The 25,664-nt window shown below is 36.4% G+C and overlaps 1 protein-coding gene across 2 annotated transcripts in view; it reads right to left on the bottom strand.

The window, feature by feature from the left end:
- LOC108306485 (myosin-8) overlaps positions 1-19,949 on the bottom strand; it is a 34,345-nt gene extending 14,396 nt beyond the window's left edge. Inside the window, exons 1-22 of one of the 2 annotated variants that reach the window (XM_017531428.2) lie at positions 19,890-19,949; positions 19,644-19,687; positions 17,977-18,212; positions 17,155-17,298; positions 16,915-17,071; positions 13,961-13,988; positions 13,750-13,858; positions 13,570-13,662; positions 13,382-13,445; positions 12,653-12,751; positions 12,459-12,562; positions 12,171-12,309; positions 10,876-10,994; positions 10,641-10,790; positions 9,355-9,525; positions 7,865-8,174; positions 7,172-7,245; positions 5,898-5,985; positions 3,537-3,654; positions 3,075-3,198; positions 2,842-2,978; positions 818-1,073 (exon numbers count right to left, since the gene is read on the bottom strand). In XM_017531428.2, coding sequence (XP_017386917.1) covers positions 818-1,073; positions 2,842-2,978; positions 3,075-3,198; positions 3,537-3,654; positions 5,898-5,985; positions 7,172-7,245; positions 7,865-8,174; positions 9,355-9,525; positions 10,641-10,790; positions 10,876-10,994; positions 12,171-12,309; positions 12,459-12,562; positions 12,653-12,751; positions 13,382-13,445; positions 13,570-13,662; positions 13,750-13,858; positions 13,961-13,988; positions 16,915-17,071; positions 17,155-17,298; positions 17,977-18,186 — 2,694 coding nt within the window. In that variant the 5' untranslated portion in view covers positions 18,187-18,212; positions 19,644-19,687; positions 19,890-19,949. Of the gene's footprint in view, positions 1-817; positions 1,074-2,841; positions 2,979-3,074; positions 3,199-3,536; positions 3,655-3,738; positions 3,827-5,897; positions 5,986-7,171; positions 7,246-7,864; positions 8,175-9,354; positions 9,526-10,640; positions 10,791-10,875; positions 10,995-12,170; positions 12,310-12,458; positions 12,563-12,652; positions 12,752-13,381; positions 13,446-13,569; positions 13,663-13,749; positions 13,859-13,960; positions 13,989-16,914; positions 17,072-17,154; positions 17,299-17,976; positions 18,213-19,643; positions 19,688-19,889 lie in introns of both variants that reach the window. The other variant, XM_037739583.1, reaches the window with a different exon arrangement.
- Between the last annotated feature and the right edge of the window lie 5,715 nt (positions 19,950-25,664).

Genomic DNA, 25,664 nt, shown 5'->3' with positions numbered 1-25,664 from the left:
GGGAGGCTGAGGCAGGAGAATCACTTGAACCTGGGAGGCAGAGGTTACAGTGAGCTGAGATTGCACCACTGCACTCTAGCCTGGGCAACAGAGCAGAGGCAATCTAAACAAACAAAAACAAAAACCACAAAGCTACACAAGGTTCACAAGCACATGGCTGGCCTAGAGGTCTTCCTCCCAGTCACACAGCCCCTTTATGTCTTTTTTTTTGAGACAGAGTTTTGTTCTGTCACCAGGAGCCAAGCTGGAGTGCCGTGGCACAATCTTGGCTTACTGCAACCTCCACCTCCCGGGTTCAAGCAATTCTCCTGCCTCAGCCTCCAATGTAGCTGGGACTACAGATGCGTGCCACCATGCCCAGCTAATTTTTTTGTATTTTTAGTAGAGACGGGGTTTCACCATGTTGGCCAGGATGGTCTCGATCTCTTGACCTCGTGATCTGCCCGCCTCAGCCTCCCAAAGTGCTAGTATTACAGGCGTGAACCACCACACCCGGCCAGGGCTATACTTTTAATGCTGGGCTGAAGTAGCCAAGGCAAAGGGGTGAAATATTTGACCGAGATGTGGGGGCTTGGCTTTAAGCTACCTCCTTCATAGCTGTTAAATTTTGTCATATTATTTGAATAAATTCTTCAATCTTTCCTTTTCCCATTGTAACTTGGAAATAATTGTGTCTTTTCTTCCTCATAGAATATTGAAAAATAAATGTGGTATTAAAAACAGCAACTTGAGATTTTTTTTTCAAGTAGAGAGATCACTTATGTGTCTTTCAAAAAAGCTTTACTAACATGGTGCATTCAGAATATGGAGCACTCACAGATTGAACCTGGAGTTGCAGGTCATTTTTCTCTTTTAAGAGAGTGACCATTTTTTCCTCTAGCTCCTTCCTTTTTGCTTCTGACTTGGCAAGTTCATCTTTCGTTTTCTGGAATTCTTCCTTCATGGTGGCCATCTCTTTCTCAGTCTCTGCACTCTTGAGGAGGGGCTTGATCTTGAAGAAGAGTTTCATCCAGGGCCAGTGCTTGACGTTCATGAAGGCACGGACATTGTACTGGATGCAGAAAAGTGCTTCTCTGCAATGATGTGAAAATATCAGTGTAGACTGATCCATCAGAGGCAATGTTATTGATACTTATCACATACAAATTTCCCTTTGAATGAATGCCCCCGACAAATAAATATGTCACATTCTCTACATATTATATGCAGGCTTTACATACACACATACACACACACACACACACACACACTCACATTCTCACGCTCACACTCATAGTAGCCCTCAGTATAACCCCTTTGTGAATGTGAGAACTATTCATATTGAGCAGATATTCTGTGTTCTCAATCCCTATCAAACTAGCAAAGAAAGTGACTTTTGGGGTTGAATACTTTGAATGTATAAGCAGCACATACCATTTGACATATTACACTATTAGTGATTTGAGGGTGGGCGTGGCAATTGCATGTTGATTGTGCTGCCTATCCGTGGGCATAGGGATGTGAACTGTGAAATGGCATAGGTTGCTTTCTGAATTGCCCACCCAAACTGAGCTGATTTGTCATCTCTTCCTTGAAGTTGCTCCTCTTATTTTGAACAACACTGGATTATTCACTCTATAAACTTTCTTTGCTAGCTTCTTCAGATTATATACTGGCTTATCTCAAATTCTTTCAAGTGCCTCAGTCTTAACTGCTTAATTGGATTGTTTTTTATTTTTATTTTTATTTTTTTTGAGATGGAGTTTCGCTCCTGTTACCCAGGCTGGAGTGCAATGGTACGATCTTGGCTCACCGCAACCTCTGCCTCCTGGGTTCAAGCAGTTCTCCTGCCTCAGCCTCCCGAGTAGCTGGGACTACAGGCGTGCTCCACCATGCCCAGCTAATGTTTGTATTTTTAGTAGAGACGGGGTTTCACCATGTTGACCAGGATGGTCTCGATCTCTTGACCTTGTGATCTACCCACCTCGGCCTGCCAAAGTGCTGGGATTACAGGCATGAGCCACCATGCCCGGCCGTAATTGGATTATTAACATTTGCAAGGCATTCAGCATCTGTTGAGCTCCAAAATTTATTTTATTTAAATAAAGTGAAAAATAGTAATAAAAGATACCCTTTCTGCAAACTATAGCCATAGACTGGCTAGGTTTGACTACCTTGTAGCAATGTGTATGTTTCTTAAAGTTCATTAAAATGGAAATTCTCTCTGTAGGTCCAATTTTTAAGACCTGTATCTCTGTGAAGGCAGATACCTTGACACAAACCATAATGTCCACACATGGGAAAGACTCAGGAACACTTCCAGTGCAGGCCTAAATTAGTACAGGTGAGAAAAATGAATGCACAATGTGTGTGTAAGTAGAGGGAATGCAGTAGTGTTGGGTGACCAGATAAACTACGTGAGGCTAGTTACAGAAAGGGGAAATGGAAATTTTAAATTGGTAAATAGATGAATTAGGATGAGGGGAGAGATGAGATAAGGAGATAATCAAATGAGAGAATAGTAGATAAGCAAATTGTTAGCCTGGCTGGAAAAGGCTGTGTGGTTGGAAATGATAGATGAAGTGGGGAATAGAGAGGGCCTTGACAGGCAGGCAAGGCAACTGGCATGATGGAAATAGTGCTTACTGCAAACTGTTCCTGCTGCTGTATGTGAGATGGCTGGAGGTAGGAGAGAAGTTTTGAAGGGAATCCAAGTGTGAGAGCTGAAGCAAAGGCTGCTGTGTTGTAGGAGTGAGTTGGGTGAGAGGAACTATTAGCCACAAAATGAAATAATTAATGAATGAAAAAGACTGACAGATAGTCCTTACAGGACCTTGTAATTCTGATATGTATGGTTGTTACCTCCTTTGCAACATCTTCTGATATTCTACCCTCATTAGGAATCCCCTACAGACAGCTTGTGTTCTTGTTATAATCTGGGCCAATTTGTCATCTCTCATTTCTTCCAGAAGACCCAGAAGGCCAGCTTTGAAGAAAACCTGGAGAAAGAGAGAGTCACAAATCATCCCCTGACTGCAGGAGACACAGAAATGGCAGAAGGTACTTGAATCAGGTATAAATAAATAACACTATACCTTGGTATGTCCAAATTTGTATTGAGTATGATCAATATCAATAGATGCAAGAAGTTTCTCAGAAGCCTTCTTGCTGTCAATGAACTGTCCCTCTGGAATAGCACTTGCATTTAAAACCTTGTATCTGCTCAGTTAAACAAAGAATGGTTAGGAAAATGTGACCACATGCCAACCAAATGACACCGAAAAGAAATATCAACAAAAATCTGAGAGTAGAGATAAAAGTAGAAAATCCAACTGTCCTTTAAGGTCAGAGAGTAAAACAATATGATTTTCTGAGGCATGCCTGCTTCCTGTTGTTCTTCTAACCTGTTGTAGTATCCTACTACCACAAGACTATATTATTCAACTTCTTAATTTTTTAATATATACTAAGGATATGTGAAATAAAATGAAGAAAGGACAAAAATTAAAGTGGTAAAATATTCACAGTATTAATGAAATACAACAAAGAAGACTGACCTTTGTTTGAAATCGCCATATAAGATTCTGCTTGGGAATCCTTTCCTACAGATGCGGATGCCTTCCAGCACACCATTACACCTCAGCTGGTGCAGGACAAGTTCATGTTCCATTGCCCCTAAAAATAAAGCAGAGTACTTATTACTAGGCATTTAGTTTTCAAACCTGTGCCTGTTTGATTATTTCACTCTCTGTGTCTTACCAGGAGTTTTGGTTTCATTGGGAATGATACACCGTACGAAGTGAGGGTGTGTGCTCCTCAGATTCGTCATCAATTTATTTAAATTTTCCTAGAAAACCAAACAAAGAATTTGATGAAAAAGTTTTATTTCAGGTTGTTTTTTGTAATTATATGAAATGAACCTAGACAGTCTTTTAACTACTAGGTATGAGTCTATGAGGCTTCCGTTGCTCTGTATGTTGAAGGTCTCAAGAGTTCTAGCCTGCCAAATAACTTAGTGCTTGGAAGGAATGCACATCTCCAAGGTATTCATTTGTAACACCAGGGATCTGTCTCATAAACAAACTGCAATTCAGTAACCTTGTGATGTACAAGGAAGGGTTCTCAACCAAGAATCACAAGACAGAGATTATGGCCTTGCTATGCCACTAATGAGCTGCCTGACTATAAAATCCCTTTTGTTTCTCTGGCATCATCTGAGAATGGTTGAGATTGTTTGTGAGGTCTATTTTGTCTCTCTCAGTGCTAATAATTTTCACGGTAGCAGATTACAGTGGTAACCTAAGTTAGGAATTGTACTAACTTTTGTTTTTCCTTCCTTGAGTGTATTATTTCCTGGGACCTCTTAACGTCTTGTGTGTGTGTGTGTGTTTTTTTTTTTTTTTTTTTTTTCCCCATATCTCAGTTAACCATTAGGAAATTAAGAAAATAAGTAATGTGAGTTCCAAATTTTGAAAACATGTATGAAAACAAGTCGATGAAACAAAAGTCTATTTGGTAAGATAATGCAAATTGGTAGTGAGAAAGAAAAGGAGCATGAGTTGTTTTCTTGTTTAGATCATAGGTCGTATGTCGTGTCCATATTTTAGTTTTATGAGGAATGAGACTTAGCCATACACATTTTGATAAAAAAGCCATTATTAGTCCAGATATAAGAGCCAGTTTTTAAGCCACTTAGGAAAATTACATTATTTTATAGTGAAATTATTATTCTTTAATCTCAAGAGGTATTTCGTATCTTAATGATCCATTTAAGTCACTGGGCTTGGCTTTAGATGATTTTCAGCTGTAATGAAAAGTTAAATTCACCTCAGAGGACAAAGGTATGTTTAGGTGAAAGATGTAATAAAGAGTGTATCTGAGGCTCATTCTCAAAGAGGAACTCAGGGACATTTTCAAAGGGCAACATTAGTGGAATAAGAACATGGCATTCCACAGGGACAGCTTTGAAGTTTAACTATACTTCTTTAGAAATCAACCTCTTTATATAATAAGAAAGTTTCTAAGGACATTTTGGCAATCCTGAATACATTAGATAATCATAATAAGGAATAATGGATAGAGCATCTATTCCTATAGGAGTAGTATTTCTTTGGCCATACTCTTAACGAGAGTGGATATTTGAACTGATTCCTATTAACATTTTACTCTCTCATAATTTATTTGAAATCCTTAATTATAATAATTCACAGAAACCGAATAGATATTAAATTAAATATGTACTTTACCCTGAAAAGGGCAGACACAGTTTGGAAAGAAGAGCCCTTTTTCTTCGTACCTTTCTTCGCGCTGCTATCTTAGGTAAAAAGAAAACCCATCAATAAGAATAGAATATCAGAAGCTTACGTGACCATATATCATAGCATTCTGTGAGAATGGGTTTAATTTAGATTAAGAGCACTGAAAGTACCTGCTTCAGCACTAGCATANGGGAGGCTGAGGCAGGAGAATCACTTGAACCTGGGAGGCAGAGGTTACAGTGAGCTGAGATTGCACCACTGCACTCTAGCCTGGGCAACAGAGCAAGACTTTGTCTCAAAAAACAAAGTGTTTGAGACTTGAGACTCATGATTTTTTTAACTTCTTTTTTTGACAAAACCAACAAGTAGAGGCATATGTTTCATGAAATTGTTTTGCTTGCATTAAATTTGTTCATATTAAACTTTAGGATACACTATATTCAGGAGAAACTGACCTTTGTTTGAAGTCTGCGTAAAGGATTCTGCTTGGAAATCCTTTCCTACAGATGCGGATGCCTTCCAGCACACCGTTACACCTCAGCTGGTGCAGGACAAGTTCATGCTCCATGGCACCTAAAAATGCATATTTATTTCACTGCATAGCTGTTAAAAAGGAGGTGTGGCAGTCACCCTTTGCACTTTTATAATAGAACTTCTTACCAGGAGTTTTAGTCTCATTGGGGATGATGCACCTCACAAAGTGAGGATGGGTACTCCTGAGGTTGGTCATCAGCTTGTTCAAATTCTCCTATAAAATCAGGAGAAATCGTGTCATCTTATACTCTAGACATGGATATGAGCAGTTATTGGTGTCTATAAAGTCAATATAGCTGAGTCAAATACCAGTATGGACTGCGTTCTTATAAGGCAACACCTTGAATGCTTCTCCTGAGATATATTTTCCTCTTCAGCAGATCTTTCTGCACTTGGGTTTCTAGGAGTTACACATAGAAAGCATCCTGGCATGTTCCTCTCTTCAGTTTATACCAACACTATCCTTCTTCCTACCCTGGTCCCTGGCCACACACATATATTTACAAGGCCATTGCCTTCCCATGCCAGATGATTGCTCTTTCTTCTAAATTCCATAGTTTGCCAATAAGGAAATGGAAGCCTGCACCACATGTGGACTTTTTCCTTATAATATAGCTTCCCTTTTCTAGCTCTATCAATTTTTAGGGGATACAGATTATCATAGGGGAGCAATCCTACCAATTATAATTGAAAATTGACTCAATTAAGAGCAAGGATACCATATTAGCTTCACTGCAGATTTGCTGCTAGAGTTTATGAGTTTATTAGCTATACTGATGTCTTTTAGTGTCTCTGAGTTCATGTCATTCCTCTTTCTCATAGCTCAGCTAGAGAGCTATGAATGGCAGAGTATTATGAATGGCAGAGTATTATGGTCTATAAAATTCTCTGTAAAACATTTCTCATTATTTGACTTAGCATGAAAAGTGAACTAATAATTTCTGAGTAATTTAAATCCCTTCTTTCCAAAGTTAGATCAACAGAGTCACCAGCTACTATCAATCATTTACTCGGGGAATGATCTTGTACTTTTAAATGCACATTTTACACGTTGGATGCAGTGTACACTGCTCTGGTGATGGGTGCCCCAGTATCACAGAAATCACCACTAAAGAACTTGTGCATGTAACCATACACCACCTGTTCCCCAAAAACCTACTGAAATAAACAACAAATTAAAAAACAAAGAAAAGACAATGAGGGAAATTCTGCCCAGCAAGATTTCAAAGCATATTATAAATTAATTTTAATAAATATAATGTGATATTAGCAGATGAATAGATAAATATATCCTTAGAACAAAATAGAAATTCAGAAAAACAGACCCAGGTTAAAAACAACAGCAACAACAACAGATTCCCAAAGCAACTGGAGAATGTCGAAAACTATTTCTTCCTTACTCTGAAAAGGGCAGACACGGTCTGGAAAGAAGAGCCCTTCTTCTTACCACCTTTCTTGGCCCCTCCACTTGCCTCTGAAGAAAGGAAGAAAAGAAATATAGTTTTGAATTCGCAGGGCTACCTCTTGTCTATTTGCTGATTTCTGTGTTCATCAAGTGGAGCTTTTTTCCTACTCAGCTGGCCTCTCTGTTTGAGCCTGAATGAATCTTATTTTTCAACTAAGTTTGCATCCACTTATGTGTGATTCTTTCTCCAGTGGGAAATGAGGCCAAGGATATTCACCTGATTGTACAGAGAGGGATTCCATAATATTAGGACATGTCGGGAGCACTAACTCAAAAATCATCGATAGAAGTTAGTATTGTGAGGCAGAAGTTTGCCACTCTGCTGTCGCAGATTTATACTCTGACATTCTGTATCCTGCAGATGTGGAAGAAGTAGGAGAGAATCGTAGAAGCTGAGGCTCTTCATTGGTCGAGAGCCTGATGATTCCTCTCTGACTCTGCAATTGGGCTCCTGTCAGTAGTAGAGTGAGTCATAAATGTATAATTACAAGTCAGCCTATCTGTTCAATACTTGATGGAACCAGGAGTTTGGTCTGCAACCCTTGTGCCAGGCCTAAGAGATGACCAGCTTCAATCTAACATCACATGTTGTAATACCTAGAGGCTATTATTAACATTTGAACATTACCTGCTTCAGCAGTTTGAGCGCCAGAGAAGAGAGTAGCTAGAGTTTTCATTGCAGACTTCTGGTACAGCCCAACCACAGTGTCATTCAGGGGGTCCTTGTTTTTGTCCAGCCAGCCAGTAATGTTGTAGTCCACAGTGCCAGCATAGTGAATCAGAGAGAAGTGGGCCTCAGCCTTGCCTTTGACCACCTTGGGCTTCTGGAAGTTGGCAGACTTGCCCAGATGTTGGTCATACAGCTTGTTCTTGAAGGAGGTGTCTGTTGCCTTAGGGAACATGCACTCCTCTTCCAGGATGGAGAAGATGCCCAGTGGCTGAATTCAGAAAAGTAACATTGGTGTCAACCTAACTTCTCTCAAAAGATAGAGACATAGTGGCTGTCATTTGATTGAATTAATTGAATTATGAGCACCTCCACTTAAATATATGCATGAAATAAACCAGAATCATAGTTCAAAGAATTCCCTTGTTATCACTAGAATGACTTTTCCACCATTCTTCTCATATTCAATCTGTAGCATTATTTTCAATTAAAAGAATAGCTGGATACAAATGTCCTCAGCACAGCATGTTAAAATGTTACGTATTATCACAGTTTTTTCCTATTCAGAGAATAAATCTATTGTCAGAGCTTTTCTTTGCTATGAAAAGCACTTACTGACTTGTGATCTATGCAGTAATTAAACAGCATAAACAACCAAATTTTATTTGAAATATTTTGGGTATTTAATTTCTCTAAAATAGATTATAGGCCGAGCACAGTGGCTCATGCCTGTAATCCCAACACTTTGGGAGGCCAAGGCAAGAGGATCACTTGAACCCAGGAGTTCGACACCAGCTTGGGCAACATGACAAAACACTCTCTCTACAAAAAATACAAAAATTAGCCAAGCATAGTGGCACACGCCTGTGGTCCTAGCTATTCAGGCGGCTGAGGAAAGAGGAGCACTTGAGCCTGATGTTGAGGCTGCAGTGAGCTGTGATCATACCACTGTACTTCAGCCTGGGTGACAGAGTGAGACCGTGTCTCAAAAAATAAATAGATAAAATAGATTATGAAGTAGCATATGCAGTTTGACTTCTTGACTTTGAACAGATTAGCTTTCATGAAAGCACTAAGTTTATCATGCATGCGTTAATTTTTATATGAAAAATGTTTTTATCGTGGACATCATGGATCATAATGGAGACAGATCAAGAACTGATGAGGATAGCAGTTGTAGTGAAGCAGACCATCTCAAACAGTTTTCAGTGCTGCGTTAAAGTTGGATCTGATCCAGTATCAGAATAAGAATGGTTAGAACAAAACAGAAGTAAATGCTGTCAGATCTTTCTCATGTAAAAGTTAAAAAGAGGAAGTCATTTCAAAATAGTAATTTTCCAATTTAATCAGATCACAAACCATTTGCAATTACAGCAATACTTTCTAGAATTGCTTGAGATTTCTGGGAAAGGTATCCTTGCAGTCTGCCCTTCTTTGGAAAGCAAACTGACCTTCTCGATGAGCTCAATGCAGGCAGCGAGGTCCATCCCAAAGTCAATGAACGTCCACTCGATGCCTTCCTTCTTGTACTCCTCCTGCTCCAGCACGAACATGTGGTGGTTGAAAAACTGTTGCAGTTTCTCATTGGTGAAGTTGATGCATAGCTGCTCCAGGCTGTTGAACTACACAAAATAATAGAGATTTCCAACATCAAATGAGTTGCTATAGTAGTAAAATTCATTACTGAAAAATTTTTTATTAAAAAATATGGAATGTGGTGATGAGATACAGTTCAAACTAACTGTTGTTGCTTCAAAAAATGATCATTATTCACATGAGCCTTTCTCATGAAATTCCGGGCATTGTTTAGGGTCCCAGATTTCAATGTTACAAGGGTTCTGGTAGAATTTACCTTTTCTCCTCTAAGATTGTATAGGCAAGAGTATACCTTAAAAGAGCAACCATGGTCCTGTGTGTTATGGTTTAGATTCAAAGGTAAAGGGGAAAGGAGTTTATTGGAAAGCCTTACTTCTTTTACCACTCCCACTCTCAAATTCAAAATAAAGTTCACATTTCCACCTTTGGTGGTTATGTAATTAAGGAAAGCTGATCTTAAGATCTTTAATATAAAGGTCTTGACATATAAGGTGAAATCATTGGGCTAATCTTCTATTCATATCAGACATTTAGCAAATCCCCCTTGTTAGGTGTGTGAAAGCAGGGACCTGATATAGCAATCGAAGATCCAGAAGAGTCTTTGTAATATATTACTTCTTTATTTTATGTATGGTGAAGCTGATGCTCTGGAGGTGAAATAGTTTGTGTAAAATGAATCTGGAAGAGGAGAGACTATCATCTGTCTCTATGCTTCTACCTTTGGGCCTCTTCTCCTCTATGAAAAAAGCCTTGTGTATGGACCAAATGCTATAGATCTGGGTTGCTGTTCTGATTTGTCTTATGCAACTGTGGGATCTTCAGCTAGTGCTTTGATTTCCCTGCATCTCAGTTTCTTCTGTATAAGTTGGGGGAATATTAGCTACTCCTTCTTGGCTTGTTTTGAAGATTAAATAAGGTAACATTTTGAAGTCCCTAGGGTACACTGATGGCTCAGTGATTGTTAGCTATTATTATTAGTACATTATGTTACCTCCTATTTTGGAGATAACCCTTGTTCTAGGTGTAGTGTTGGAGCACGTAATATAGACACTATAAATGTGAATGAATAATGATAATACTTAATATACCAAAACCCACAATTACCTCCTTCTTAATTCTTATTAATATGAAGATAACTCACATCAAAGATCTCAAAGCCAGCGATGTCCAAGACCCCGATGAAGTACTGCCTGGGCTGCTTGGTGTCCAGCTGCTGGTTGATGCGGGTGACCATCCACAGGAACATCTTCTCGTAGACGGCTTTGGCCAGAGCGCCCACTGCATTGTACACCTTCACAGATAAAGTTTGTTGGTGTTTTTAAAGACATGCCATAAAGGCCTGGAATGTGTGTGATTCATTGAGGCCATGCACTTACCTGCTGCACAGTCTGGCCTTTGGTGACATATTCATTGCCAACCTTGACCCTGGGGTAACAGAGGGCTTTGAGCAGGTCTGCAGAGTTCAGACTTTGGAGATAGGCCGCCTTGTCAGCAACTGCAGAGACACAGTTCAGGACATGTTTCATGAAGGATATCCTCTTTTACCTAATCTTTCCATTTTTCTCCAATTCAATTTATTATTTAAATAAAAAATAATTCTATAGAAGGCCAAATGAGGTTCTCTAAGCTTAGAGCATGTGGTTGCCATTAAATGGTTGATTGGTTATACTGACCTTTCATGATTTATTGCAAGTAGTTTTTAAGAAGTTTTTCATCAACGGTAAACATATATAATATTTATTGCAGTCTTGCAGTCTTACAGTCTTTTATGAGAAGTAAAAGACATAGTCTCTGGTTTTTAGACACATTAGGTGTAGTTGGAAGGATAAGATAAATATTCACTGTTAGAGAGGGTAAAAGTCAGAATATTTTGATTCTTATCTTAGTTTTTCCCCTCCCTGTTAAACCTTGCTGGATTAATTTCTTTATCTGACAATGTGGAGATTAAATTTTACTGGGTGATCCCTACAGAGTCCCTTTCTACAATTCTGTCAGTGACTGTAATGTAAATAAATGCTACATGTCAGGCACACCAATAACTGCTGAAACGTTTCAAGGAAGAAGAAAGAATGTCAACTTGAGGTGGTCAAGAAAGGCTTTAAGGAGCAATAAGTATCTTTCTGTGGTAGTTCCTGTATATTGCGTGTTCTTTCCATATGTAGAGTATATGATCTTTTGTCTCAATTCCTATTTTTTATCTTACTTGCTGCCTATATTGTCTATAGGTTTATATACAGACAATACACACATGCATGCACAGGTCTCTAGGGGGATTTTTTCACCCCTAGCTCTGTGTTTGGGCAGATTCTCTGTTGTCAGTTTCAAGGATCTTCCTATCTGGTGCTAAAATAGAGCAGTATGCAGTTATCTCATATACCCACCTTCATTGCCAAGGCCAACCAGGAGCACTATTATACCTCATTCTGTCTCATAGTTTGTGCTTATAAGTGGCTGTTGGGGTTTGTTGTGACTTATTTGAGCTGGATGGAAATGATGGAGATGTGAAGATGTAAGGAATGGAGGGGGTGAGGAAAACATGCAGTGTGTGTGAATATGTATGCCTTTCACAAGTCACAAGTTCAGCTACAAAGGAGATGCGAATGTAAAATAGGATTATTTTTTTTTTTTGCTATATTATCTCATTAAACCCAGATAAAGTTTCATTTGGTACCTTCTGTGCCATCTGGCTCAGCTTGCTCCTCACGCTGCTTTTGCTTGAATTTCATGTTCCCATAATGCATCACAGCCCCTGTGAGTTTATAGATGGACACTTTCTCTTCAGGAGTGAAGCCCAGGATGTCAATGGCACTCTAACAGGAAAAATGATAGGACAAAGGTTAGGGCAAAAGAGATAACTTATAAGATAATTTATACACATCCTAAGGCAACCACACCTACAGCAGGTTGCTATTGTTATTCCCACATGTAATAGATTTTTTAAAAAGTATGTTTGACTTACATCAGTGGCCATCAGCTCTTCTTGGTCATCAATGCTGGGCACTGTGATCTCCCCCTGACTGACGAAGGCATAGTCGTATGGGTTGGTGGTGATGAGGAGCATTTCTGGGTCACAGAATTCAGGGCGTACATTTTATATCAGACATTGTTAATAATACTATTAACTTCTATCTGTGACTTTAAGTTCTTTCTTACCAATTAGATCTGGCTTCTTATTGGAAGTGATCTGATAAAAAATATGGTAGCTTCTTTCTGCCTTTAGCTGGAAAGTAACTCTGGATTTCTCTAGAAGATCTGGAGAGGGAAACAGATACAGAGTTAGAAAAAAAGTATCAATGCTTCGGAGATATTAAATGGATCTCACATCTTTGGCCAAATTTGGGGGCATTACGCTGGACTCCATTGAGATTTCAATTTGATGACCAATTGCAGATGGGTGTTGATTCTCACTGTCTAAGAGCAGCAACTGAAGCATATTTGCTCTAGGACAAAATGTTTTTCACATGGAGGATCCATTACCTCTGTATTTTAGTTGATCCCTAATATCCCCTCCTTTGGATTTCCTAGGATTCATTCTGCGATGAGGGGCTACATTGAAAACATCTACCAAAACTCAGATCAGGAGCAAACCACAGAGATGTATTGGAAACACATAGGTAACCCTAGTATTTGTCCTGAAAAAAAAAAAATCATAGTTGCTTCTGAGGCAGGAGTTTCTCTAGGGTGTGTTATGGAACTATTAAGTCTGAGATTGAAATAAAGGAAACACTTAGTGGATTATGGGTAAGCCTGGCATTCGCTTACAGGCAGTACTGGCAGCAGACTACCCTTTTAACAGGCTTCATGCACAGCAAATGTTGCAAAATATCCCTGCAAATGAAACTACTTGTCTCTGTTTTGATTTTCAGTGGTCCTGTTACTCACATGTTTCGATATCAGCAGATGCCAGCTTACCCGTAGTACCAAAGTGGATTCTAATGAATTTACCCTTGAAAAGAATATTTAGTATTAGAAAACTGAAACACACAGAGAGATGCAACTGCAATAATAATTCAGACGTGACTACTCTGAAATTTAAGGGTCGAGTAGACCCCTCTGTGACTGAGACTCACAAAGCGAGAGGAGTTGTCATTCCTCACAGTTTTGGCATTGCCAAAGGCCTCCAGTAGGGGATTGGCACTGATGATTTGATCTTCCAGAGTCCCCTGCAAAGGAAGGAACAGTTCTCACATCTGGGACTCCAGACGTCTGAGAGCCTTGACAGAGGCTCTGACTCTGGCTATCAGACCTACCTGCATTTTGCGAGATTCATCCTTCTTCTTCTCTCCAGTAACTGCAATTGTTGCAAAGTATTGGATGACACGCTTGGTGTTCACAGTCTTTCCGGCACCAGATTCTCCACTGTCAAACAGAAATCAGAGAATAGATCAGAGAACTATGACCTTAGGTTGTCAAAATCTAAGGCAATCCTTGCAAATCAGAGAAGAAAAAAAAATCACGTACGTGATCAGGATGGACTGGTTCTCTCGATCTGTGAAATAATTCAAAATCATCAGTTAAAAAATGCATATTCAATATGAAGACTGTTGAATGAGTTCAGATCAAACACAGCTTGATACCTTTTTGAAGATGTCACTTTTGGTTTTGGTTTTGTGTTTAGCCTCCAGAATAGCCAATTTTCTTTTCACTATACAATGTGTGAAAATGAGAGGCAAAGAATCATCTATTCCTTTTTGTATTTATCAATTTTTAATTATGGTAAGATACAGATAATAAAATTTACCATCTTAACCATTTTTTAAGTGTAGAGATCGCTGGCAGTAAGTACATTCATAAAGTTGTACAATCATCACCACCCTTCATCTCCATAACGTTTTTCATCTTGTCAAACGGAAACTCTGTGTCCGTTAACCTCTTGACTCTCCATCTCCTACTCCTCCCATTCTCTGGCACCCATCATTCTACTTTCTGTCTCTATGAATTTGACTCCTCTAGGTCACTCATATAAGAGGAATCATAGAATATTTGTCTTTTTTGTGACTGGCTTGTTTCACTCAACATGATGTCTTCAAGGTTCGTTTACATTTTAACATATGTCAGAATTTTCTTCCTTTTAAAGGCAAGATATCTTCTTGTATATATGTATTTGTGTGTGTGTGTGTGTATATATATATATATATATACACCACATTTTGCATATCCTTTCATTTGTCAATGGACACTTGGGTTGCTTCCATGTTTTTGCTATTGTAAATAATGCTGCTTTTAACATAGTTGTACAAATGTCTCTTCCATACCCTGCTTCCACTTTCTTTGGGTATATACTCACAAGTGGAATTGCTGGATCATACTGTAATTCTACTTCTAAATTGTTGAGGAACTACCATACTGTTTCCACAGTAGCTGAATCATTTTACATGATCACTAACAGTGCACAAGAGATCTAATTTCTCCAGTTTCTGTCAAAACTTATTTTCTGATTTTTTGATAGTAGCCATCCCAATGAGTGTAAGGTACATATTTTATTGATTTTTAAAACATTTCTTATGGAAAATTCATATATATACAAGAGTAGAAACAATGATATGAGTCCCCATGTGCCCATCATACAGATTCAATGGTTATTAACATTTGGCTAATTTTATATCATCTACACCACATCCCAATCCCAATGAATTATTTTAAAGAAAATCCCAGATATCTTATACATTTATTTATAAATATTTTAATTAGAATTACAGAATTTTGAAATCGTAAAAGATCTTAGAAATTGCTTAGGCCAACTATCCCTTACATTTAAGGGATAAAGGAAGAAGTGACTTTTCTAATAATAAGTACATAGCTAGTTAAGGTCAAAGATATCCTCCTGCTGTCTTCCCAGCTTTTGATGTCACTAATTAGACTTCTGGCAGTACTAAATAAGAGGGTCTGGAATTGTGAATATTTGTGTTCATCTGCTTTTATTTTCCTTTTAATCTTATATGCATTTCTAAATAATAAAAATAAATGTCACTATGTGACTGATATGTTGTATTTATATCAAGTTGCTGATTTGTTAAATTTCCAATTCTATTCTGTTAGATGATAAAGTTTAGAGAATCACAAAACCTAAAACTCTATTCAGGAAAAATAGATACAAATCTGAATGTTATTTAGATGTAGATATAGAGATAGACTTTAGAAAACTTTGGTCTTCTCTTCGGGGAAGTCAATGCAGATTTTGCATTCTATTCAGATAGATTTGTTTTATAGTATAAGCAAAACCATGGAAGATTGTATCACATCTAGTGGGAGCACAGATAAGAAAACAATGTTCCCGTCTCTTGGCATTGCTAAAATAACACTCAGCAGGCCAAATGCCAGAGCTCTGCACTATTTTGTGCAAAAATCATGTTTGGAAGCCATAAGTGACTTGAATTTGGAGCAGCCCTAAACCCAGGGGAAAGGGGAGCTTGCCGGGGCCGGGGAACAGGGGTGGTGTACATAGCTATGTAAGTGCAGCTGCTGAGTATTCAAACCTCTGAAATGAGTCAGGATTTAGATAATTTCTGGGAGGTAGCTTCTGTTGATAACTGTAGAACAGTCTGTCTACTGGCATAGAATCCTCGTAGAATTGATGGCCAATTTATAATGGAAGATTCCTATTTTATCCCTTCCTCTTTTCTCTCTCACTTGAAAAGGCAATTAAAAAACAAGTGCAAAAAAAAAAAAAGAAAAAGCACCTTAATTTCCAAAATTCCATGGAACAACAGGAAACTCAGGAATATAAAGTATTTCCAAAGGCAGTGTGTTTGGTGTGTGGAGTTAAAAGGCTTTCAGGCTGTGTTTGGGCCTATGATGCATATCAAAGCTGGTTGTTTATGCCTTAATAAGGCAGGAAAAACAGACTGATAAAATTTAAAAATTTTTCTCAGAAAAGATATTTTTTTCCTTCCATTTTAATACAAAAGTTCTTCAAATCTTTGGGAGGAAAATCATAGCTTGCTTTATTCATGCTGTACCCTAAAGGCTGGCAATATTAGCGGTGTCATTCAAAAATGAAGATAAGAATTCACCAAGTTTTCCACCTGTGACTGATAACTCTTTTCCTTGATTGTTTTGAACCTGGGTATTTTAAAAAAGTCTTATGAACATTTTTCTATCCAAACTGGAAAGTAAAAGTAAAAAAATATGGAAAGCAGTAAATATGTTTATGGAGGTCTAGTAATTGTTTCAGCTAGGCTACCACTTACTACCTGGGAAGGACAATGAAGTCAGTGAGCTTCACTTTACTTATCTGTAAAATGGAGGTAGCTGCTGGGAAGAGCATAAGGTGTCATAGCTGTGAAAGGTTTTTGAAAACAGTAAAGCCCCATGTGGCCAGAATATATTATTATAATATAATGAGGCTTGGAAGAAGTCTGTCTGTTCCTCAGACGTTCTATTTACACATTTCTGTAAATAGATGCTTCACTCACCAGTCAGCATGAACTGATAGGCGTTGTCAGAGATGGAGAAGATGTGGGGCGGCGCCTCCTGGCGCTTTTTGCCTCTGTAGGCAGCCACCACCTCGGGGTTGTACACCGGCAGCCACTTGTAGGGGTTGACGGTGACACAGAAGAGGCCTGAGTAGGTCTGGGAAAATCAGAACATTATCATTTGAATCTTGTTTTTACTCAGAGAGAGAAATGAAATAAAAGGTGTTTACAGACACTCACGTAGATCATCCAGGCTGCATAGCGCTCTTTGAGGTTGTACAGCACTCCAGGCTCGTGTAGATGAGTCATCATGGCCATGTCCTCAATTTTGTCATATTTTGGAGGGTTCATAGGGAAGACTTGGTCTTCCCTGACAGTTAAAGTCTGGTGAGTAAGCAAGAGACCAGTTTGTTTTAATGGTTGGAGGTAGGGTTTATGTTTGCCAGTATATTTTGATATAAAATCATAATCACCCATACTTCTCATTATCTTATTCACTGTCCTTTTAAAAAAGGCATGAAATATATTCATTTCAGAGTTTAATGTTAAGAAAACCTGTTTCCTATGATGAACTAGGATACTATCTTTTTAAAATATATTTTTTTCTTCCACATTTTTGCTCTTCTCCCAGATTTATCAGTTTATATCCTTTTATTCTTGTTTTAATAGGCTAAATTTTTATTTTTTCCTTTCATTCATTAAGAAACTTCATTTTTTGGAAGTAATGGGGATATTAATACATTATTTAACTGAGTAAATATTTAACTTCTAATAGGAGGAGCTTATTTTCACTTCTCTCAAGTTTGGAGATTCTGACTGGGAAGTGGGGAATTGAAGGGAAATGATGAAGGCTGTACATAATGGAGTGAGGTCCTGTGGGAGGTTGGAAGGGAAGACACGAAGTTACTTCTGTGAATTCCTTTTGCCCTCCTCATCTGATGTCTCTACACTGACTGGAAGGGTGTTTGCATTGGCAATAGGCTTGGAGATTCCCAGTAAGTTAGGTGTCAACTTTTGAACCAAGAATAACATGGAAGTATTTTCTCCTTTTTTTTCACTTACTGCTCCACCTTCAGTCTTTACAATTACTTTCCCTCCTTCTTTGCTTTGTATGGTGCTCTTCACATAGGATTCCTTGGGCTCCGCCACAAAGACAGATGTTTTAGCATCAAATGGCTTGTTTTGGGCCTCAATACGCTCCTTTTCCGATTTTCGAAGATAGGGAGCAGCTTCGCCAAAAACAGCCATCTCGGCATCTGAACTCGCACTCATGGCTGTGATTTATTTAGCAAAGGATTCTGCCAGGAGAGGAAAGAAATGGGAGAGAGAAAGAAAAAGCAGAAGTCACAAATATGAGTTAGGATTTGAAATGAAAGAAATGTTGAGCATAGCCTGTGCTGTAACTATTCCTCCAAACTGGCACTCCCCGGAGTTCTAACATAGTCTAAAGGACAAGTTTGGAGTGAGTCTGTAATTTGAGATTTCATTTTTAGGACTGCAAATTTCCTTTCCAGATCACATATCTTGATCTTCAGGGATAGGGTACCTACAATTGAATTAGAATGAAACCACTATAGCTAAAACTATTGATGGATTGTTTTATAGCAACTGTCATTATTTAATTCCTTCTCCTCTTTCTGCATAATGTTGGTATATGGCATGTACCAGGACAGTCATATAATTAGAAAAGAAAATTTGTCTTGTTCAAATGAAGATTCATATTTTGAAAGCTATCAAAAAACCTTGCCTTTTAAGATGACCATTTTCTCTCACAAAGGAAATAATTATTTTTAACATCTTTATGTTGATATTTGGTGTTATATCTCTCAATCAATTGTTAGAAGAACATTCTAGTACTCTTGTTTTTTTTTTTTTTGTCATTTGGCTTGTTCCCAGGAGACTTAGCATTGCCTTGATTCCAAAATCTTTTCTGATACTCTACCTTTGACATGAAGGATTTCAGCTGTCAGTTAACAGATCTAACCACAGAGAAATGAGACTTTCAGCACAAAGGCCTTTCTTCCCACATAAATTCTATGTGGTTCTTTTCTTTCTAACCAGAAAAACAGAGAAAAAAGTTGAAGAGTATATCACATGCATGTAAGTCATTGTCTTCTGATTAATAGATAGGCCTCTGCAATGTAGGTATGTTAGACTGGTTGAGTTTTTCCTTTATTTTCAATTAGTAAGTTACTTAGGGAAGGGCAGGATCCCTCTTAAATTAGTCATAGTATTTAACATCCCATGGATGTAATACTTGTGACCTTTTAAGTAAATAGTAAGAAGTCTTTCTGACAATAAATAACAACAACAAAAGTAGCTAAAATATAATGGTTTTAATAGTGATGTTTGTGTTTATATTTTTAGGTAAGAATCTTTCTGGGGTGTTTAAAAAGTCTATGAAATGTCTTAAGTGTTCAGTGCTTTGCCATAGAAGATTGGCATGGACTAGTCTATTGCCACTGGACAGTTCGAAGCACAGCTGAGAACTCACTGTCAAAGCTAATTCTGTTCTAAATGGTCTTTTAATCTTAGAACTGAAATGAGGATAGTCTCTGAGAACAAGACATTTTGAAAAAGTTATTTTCTAGCATTTATAAACACTCATTTGGAAACACTTTCCTGATTTAACTACAAAAACATGGAAATGGTGTATAATTAAGGATTGTTCACAGCTTCGTTAGACTATATCCCCTCTGTCATCAATAAAGAATAAAACCAAGTCTTACCTCTGGAGTTCCAGATGAAAATGTAGGTTCAGAAGTGTTCCACACTAAAACAACAAGTTTCTTATTAGTGAGGCTCTGAAATTCCAGTAATATAGTTTCAGAATTAAAGTTTTCCTACCCTAAAGCTTGGTTCTATGAAGACAGAAGTTAAGGTTGACAAGGCAGTTTAATGCACACAGGTAGCTATGAGATCAGCCCTTTTGCCCCACCTGGGGTTTTTCGAGTTCCAAGGCCCTCATCGCTTACCTCTGGGTTCTTGGTGGAGATAAGGCACAAGGGTCAGTCCTGCTTATATAGGAACTAATGTGCTGATGCTGCAACTACCTCTTCTTTGTTAGGGCAAGACATTTGGCAACATGAACCCTCAGCATAGTTTGTAGTGACATTTGGCATGTTTGGATATAATTAGAAGTATTCATATCATTTTGAGTATGCGAACCAATCTCCTATAAATAATTTGACAGAGACCGATCTGCTGACAGAGAATGCTTTCTAGTGTGCTGGGAAGGGAATCTTTGACAGTGCCTGATGGGGCCTCAGAGTAAGTTCTTAAGAGCTATATTCAATTTGGCAAACTCTTTCATGCATGCCTGTGGTAGCCAAATGATCAGATACCTGGGACACACTGCTGTCAGGGGCTTAAGCACTTTTCCTTGTTACCTCGGGAACCCCCAACTATATTCCCTTGGGCCACTGCAGACGCTTACTCTTGAAGTCCAGGCTTAGACAGCAGAGATTCCACATTAAGTCTCCACCATTGGGCCAGTGCCCACTCATCTAAAATTGAAAAATATTATTAGTAGAAAATAATATGTGTTTATCACAGAAGAAAATGCAGGTAAGTAAAAAAAGTCTCTGTAATCTCTTATGCAGAAATAAGTTATAGGCATATAAGTGGGATTATATTGACACATATATATATAGTACATGTATGCCTTGTAATCTGCTTTGACAATTAATGTATCACTAATGTAATTTATATGCTATTATTTAAATAAATTATGATTTTTTTTAAAAAATTAAACTATTTTTTAAGGTCAGATATATTGAGGTATAATTTATATAGAGTCAAATTCACCCTTTTAAAGTGAGTTTTATGAGTGAGTTTTTTAAAGTGAGTTTTTTTGCTTGTATTTTAAAAATTTTTTAAACTTTGTAATAAAATTGACTTATTTTGTTGTATGATTCTATGAGTTTTTCTATATGTATTGATTTATGTAGCTACCACCACAGATAAGATGTGGAACAATTCCAGTTCTATGAGTTTGATAAATATATGTAGTTGTGTAACCTCTTACATTGTAATTACATAAAAATTAAGGCCTTATAGATGAGGCTAAATTTTCCCTTTGATGAACACTCACAATACTGGTATCTCCCTTTTCTCCCAAGGTAACTATGGATACCCATTTGATTTGTAATATTGCAGACCTTTTCTGTACATTTGCATATGTAGTCTCTGGGAAGGTATGAATGAGTAAAACTGGTTTAAGGATATTGGCCCATAGAAAATTTATAATATATAATACAGATGTTTAAAATATAGATAGTATTAGAATTTATATATTTACAAACTTTCTTTTTTCATTCTATACTCTTGGATCATTTGCCATGTTAGTACATAAATAATAATATGGAAAAATTTCAAACATATACAAAAGTAGAGAGAGTAGTATAATTAACCTAGTATATTCATTGTCCAGATTGATAATTATCAGTTCATGGTCAATCTTGTTTCATATATATTCTCACCATTATCTCTGTCACGGGATTATTTTGATACTACTCATTTTTAAATTTCTCTGTAGAATTCCATAGGTTTCAGATTGTAATAATTGCTTTTTTATGCAAGTTGTAAAAAGTATCTCCTGATCTAATAATGATCTTTACTATGAGATCTCAGTCTTCTAGAGGTTTTACATCTTTAGATAGTCAAAGTTACAAAAAATTTTCTTTTATATTTTTGCTTTGTTATGTGTATTGTATGAGAAAAACCTTCTCTAACTCAAGAACTCAGAGTCATACATATGTTCTTCTGCATTTTCAATCTAATGCTTAAAAAAATAGTGAGATTTGTAATCCAGCTGTGTGTGTGTTTGTGTGTGTGTAATCTGTTTCTAGATTCCTTATTTTGCACTGTATTTCTATGCCAATAGCATAGGTTTTGATGTCCAGTAGGGCCAATTTTCCCTAATTATTCAAGTTGTCCTGTTAATTTTTACCTTCTACTATATGAGTTTTAGAATCATTTTTTCAGGTTATGTGGAAAATTCTATTGGAATTTTGATTTGGATTAAATTGATTCAATAGGTTAATTTGATAAGAATCGATACCTTTACGAAAGCAAGTCTTTCAGTTTATAAGCAATGATATATTTTTCTGTTTATTCCAAGTTCTTTTAAAACATATTTTTTAGTCATTTTCAAAAGTTTTTTCCATAAAGATCTTATATTTCTTGTTAGGGTTATTCCTACAAATTTTATAGTTTTTTTGTTGATATGTTAGATTTTTGGATTGTTGATATGGATTATTTTTCCTATTACACTTTCTACTTGGTTACTACTGGCACGTGGCAGACAAATTTGCATAATCAGAGCTTCACTTTTGTTAGTGGCATTAGTATGTCAAACTCTATGTTATTATATTCAGACTCGCAGCGTAGGGCAACCATATGACACTGTTTTGGCTAGCGAAATGCAAGCAGATGTTGTTGGGTGGGGTTTCCAGAAAAGCTCTTCTCTAAAAGAGGGTAGACTTTGCTCATACTACCTTTTTCTTCTGTTTTTCTTCTACTTAGAACACAGATGTAATGGCTAGAACTATAGCCTTAAAAGAAAGGTCAAGAGATTTTTGGAGACCTTAGCCTTGATACCTGTGAGCTGAATTTCATTGTGTGAAGAAAAAAGTAAAGCACTAATTTTTCGAGGCATTGTTTACTCAGGCATTTTTTTTATTTTTTATTTTTTTTACCTACAAACATAATCCCTAACAGATACATGGTGTTTCAGAAAGTTACTGACTTTTCTGTGTTAACTTTAATCTGGCCCTCTTCCTGAACTCTCTTATCACTTCTAATAATTTATTTGATGCTCTTGGATTTTCAAGGTGTCATGTGCAAATAATCATAATTTTGCATCTCCTTTCTCTTGTCACCTGTGTTATTTTTTTCCCCCTTCCTGCATTGTCTATGACATTTAGGACATTGTTGAATAGCATTAATATAGTATTAATACTGAGATACTTGTGTACATATCCTGTGCAGGTTAATGGCATCCTTATCTTGTTCTTGACTTTTATTGGATTGCATCTGATGTTTCACCAAACATAATATTTACTGTATACTTTTGTATCTAGTTTGCTAATAATTTTGATCATAAAGATGAGTTAAATAGTTCTATTTCTAGGTATATGCCCAAGAAAATTGAAAACATGTTTATATAAGAACTTGTACATGAAGTTCATAGCAACGTTATCTATAACAGCCAAAAAGTGGGAACAATCAGATGTCCATCAGGCAACAGGTAGATGAGCAAAATCATGTTTATCCTACAATGGAATCTATTAATGCAATGAAATATTACTCAGCCATAAGAAAGAATGAAGGCGGATGCTACTATATGGGTGAACCTCAAAGATATTATGCTAGGTGAGAGAAGCCTGACACAAAAAGCCCATATTTGGTGATTCTGTAGATCTAAAATGCCCAGAATAGGCAAATTCGTAGAGAAAGAAAATAGATTTGTTATTGCCAGAGGATGTGGAGAGAAGAGAACTGGGGAGTGACTGAAAATGGACATGGAGTTTCTTTTTGGAATGGTGAAAACATTCCATTCTGGAATTAATGGTGATGATTGCATAACTTTGTGAATCTAATAAAAACCCCTGAATTATACACTTTAAAAATTTTATGACATATGAATTATATCTACAAATAATGCATTGGATTTTACCAATTCTTTTTGTATCTATTGAGATTACTGTTTTTTTCTTCCCTAACCTATCAATGAAGTGAATTATATGGTAGATATTCCTCACCTTTACCACCCTAGAATTCATAAAATAAAAGCTATTGATATAATATTGTTTAATTCCCTGCTGCTTTCAGTTTTCTAATTGGAATTTTTACATCTGAGTTCATATATGACTTGGTCAAAATTTTCTTATGCTATCATTTTCTTGTTTTGATATTAGGACCATATTAGTCTTGTAAAATAAACTGAGCACCTTCCTGTTTGTTTCTTTATAATATTGAGTTTGAGATGTGAATTATCTGTCCCATGATAATTTGATAGAGTTACTCCATTGGAATTCTTTTGACCTCTAGCCTTTGTGGAGTATAACTTTTTTCCTCTTATTGAGTTTTTTAATGATTATTGATTAGTCTATGTAGAGTTTCTACTTGTTTTTTTGGCTCATTTGGATAATTTATAGCTTCCTAGAAAATTACTTATTTTGTGTGAGTTTATATTTTTGGATTTTTTTGTGCATATCTTTTTATAATAAAAAACTCAGTGTATTTCATTTTATTATTTATTTTATTTATTTATTTCATTTTATTTATTTTATTATTTATTTATTATTTATATTAATTTTGTTCTTTTTATTTGCCAAAGTTTTGTCTTTTCCATTTAGTTTTACTGAATAGCTTTTATTTTCTAATTTATTATTTTCTGCTTTTATTTTATCAATTCCTTTATTTCCTTAGATTTGTTTTATTTGTAATTAGTTTAAAATTTTGATTCTCATTTCAACTCCCAAATTATTTAGAGCATTTTTGTTTTTTAAACTTCCAGCTGTATAATTTGGGTGTTGGGGAGGCGGATTTCATCTAGCTGTTAATTCTTTTTATCTTATATGAGTATGTGTGGTTGTAGTGTGTTCATATCCTAGTACACTCAATGGGAATGAGTTGTAGTTGCTGTAATTGTGTTTGTGTGTGTGCATGTAAGTAATAATTCAAATAGTATCCAATACCTCTTGAAACTCTCATAATCTTCTGTATTATAACTCATGTTTTCCTTCCTTAAAAGGTTACTATGCGTTTATTTTTATGATAATTATTTCTCTGCATTTCTTAATGTTTTAATATTTGTATACATGCACCCCTAGCTTAGTTTTGCTGTTTTTGAACTTCATTTGAATACAACTTAGTTTATTCTTTAGTATCTCACTTCTTTTGCCCAAAATTATTGTTGTGAGATTTTCCCATGAAGTTACATGTAACTGTGTTTTACATTCACTGTGTACAGTATTACACTGTATGATAACATGATAATTTATTCATTCTGCAGACAAATTTTTGGATTGTTCCCAGTTTTTGGCTATAGTTTACTGATTGATTGATTGATTTCATGATAAACAGTGACTGTCACCTGTATGATATCTCATTCTAGAATTAGCATTTCTTTTGTGGCTTTGCTCATGAATCAGTTCTTTTTGCTTTTTAAACATCTTTATTTAGATAGAATTTTGCATACCTTAAATGTCATCCATTTTAAGTATACAGTTCATTGAATTTTAGTAAACTTATATAGTTGTGCAGTCTTCACCACAATCCAGTTTTAAAACACTTTTATCAGTCCAAAACATTTCCTTGTGCTTATTTGCAATTAATTCCCCTTCAACCCCAAACCCCAGGAACCACTGATCTGCTTTGTGTCTCTTACAATTTTAACTTTTTTAAAAGAAATTTTATATAAATGGAATCCTACAAAAGGCAATTTTTTGTGCCTGGCTTCTTTCCCTTAGCATTTTCATCTCAACTCCCAAATTATTATGTTAATTAAACTTTTAGGTATATAAATTTGGGTTTGAGGGAGGTAAATTTTATCTAGCTATTAACTCTTTTATCTTTTGTGAGTGTCTTTGGTTGTGGTGTGTTCATGTCCTAGTAGGAAATTTAATTTTTTGAATTTTGTTTTTTGAATGTTGTTTCTTTTTCTTTTCTTTTTTCTTTCTTTCTTTCTTTTTTTCTTTTTTTTTTTTTTTTTTTTTTTTTTTTTTTTTTTTTTTTTTTTTTTT

The sequence above is a fragment of the Cebus imitator genome, unplaced genomic scaffold, assembly GCF_001604975.1.
Source record: "Cebus imitator isolate Cc_AM_T3 unplaced genomic scaffold, Cebus_imitator-1.0 Scaffold72, whole genome shotgun sequence".
Taxonomy (NCBI): Eukaryota; Metazoa; Chordata; class Mammalia; order Primates; family Cebidae; genus Cebus; species Cebus imitator.
The sequence above is the reverse complement of the archived record's forward strand: the minus strand, read 5'-3'. Positions and strand labels throughout refer to the sequence as shown.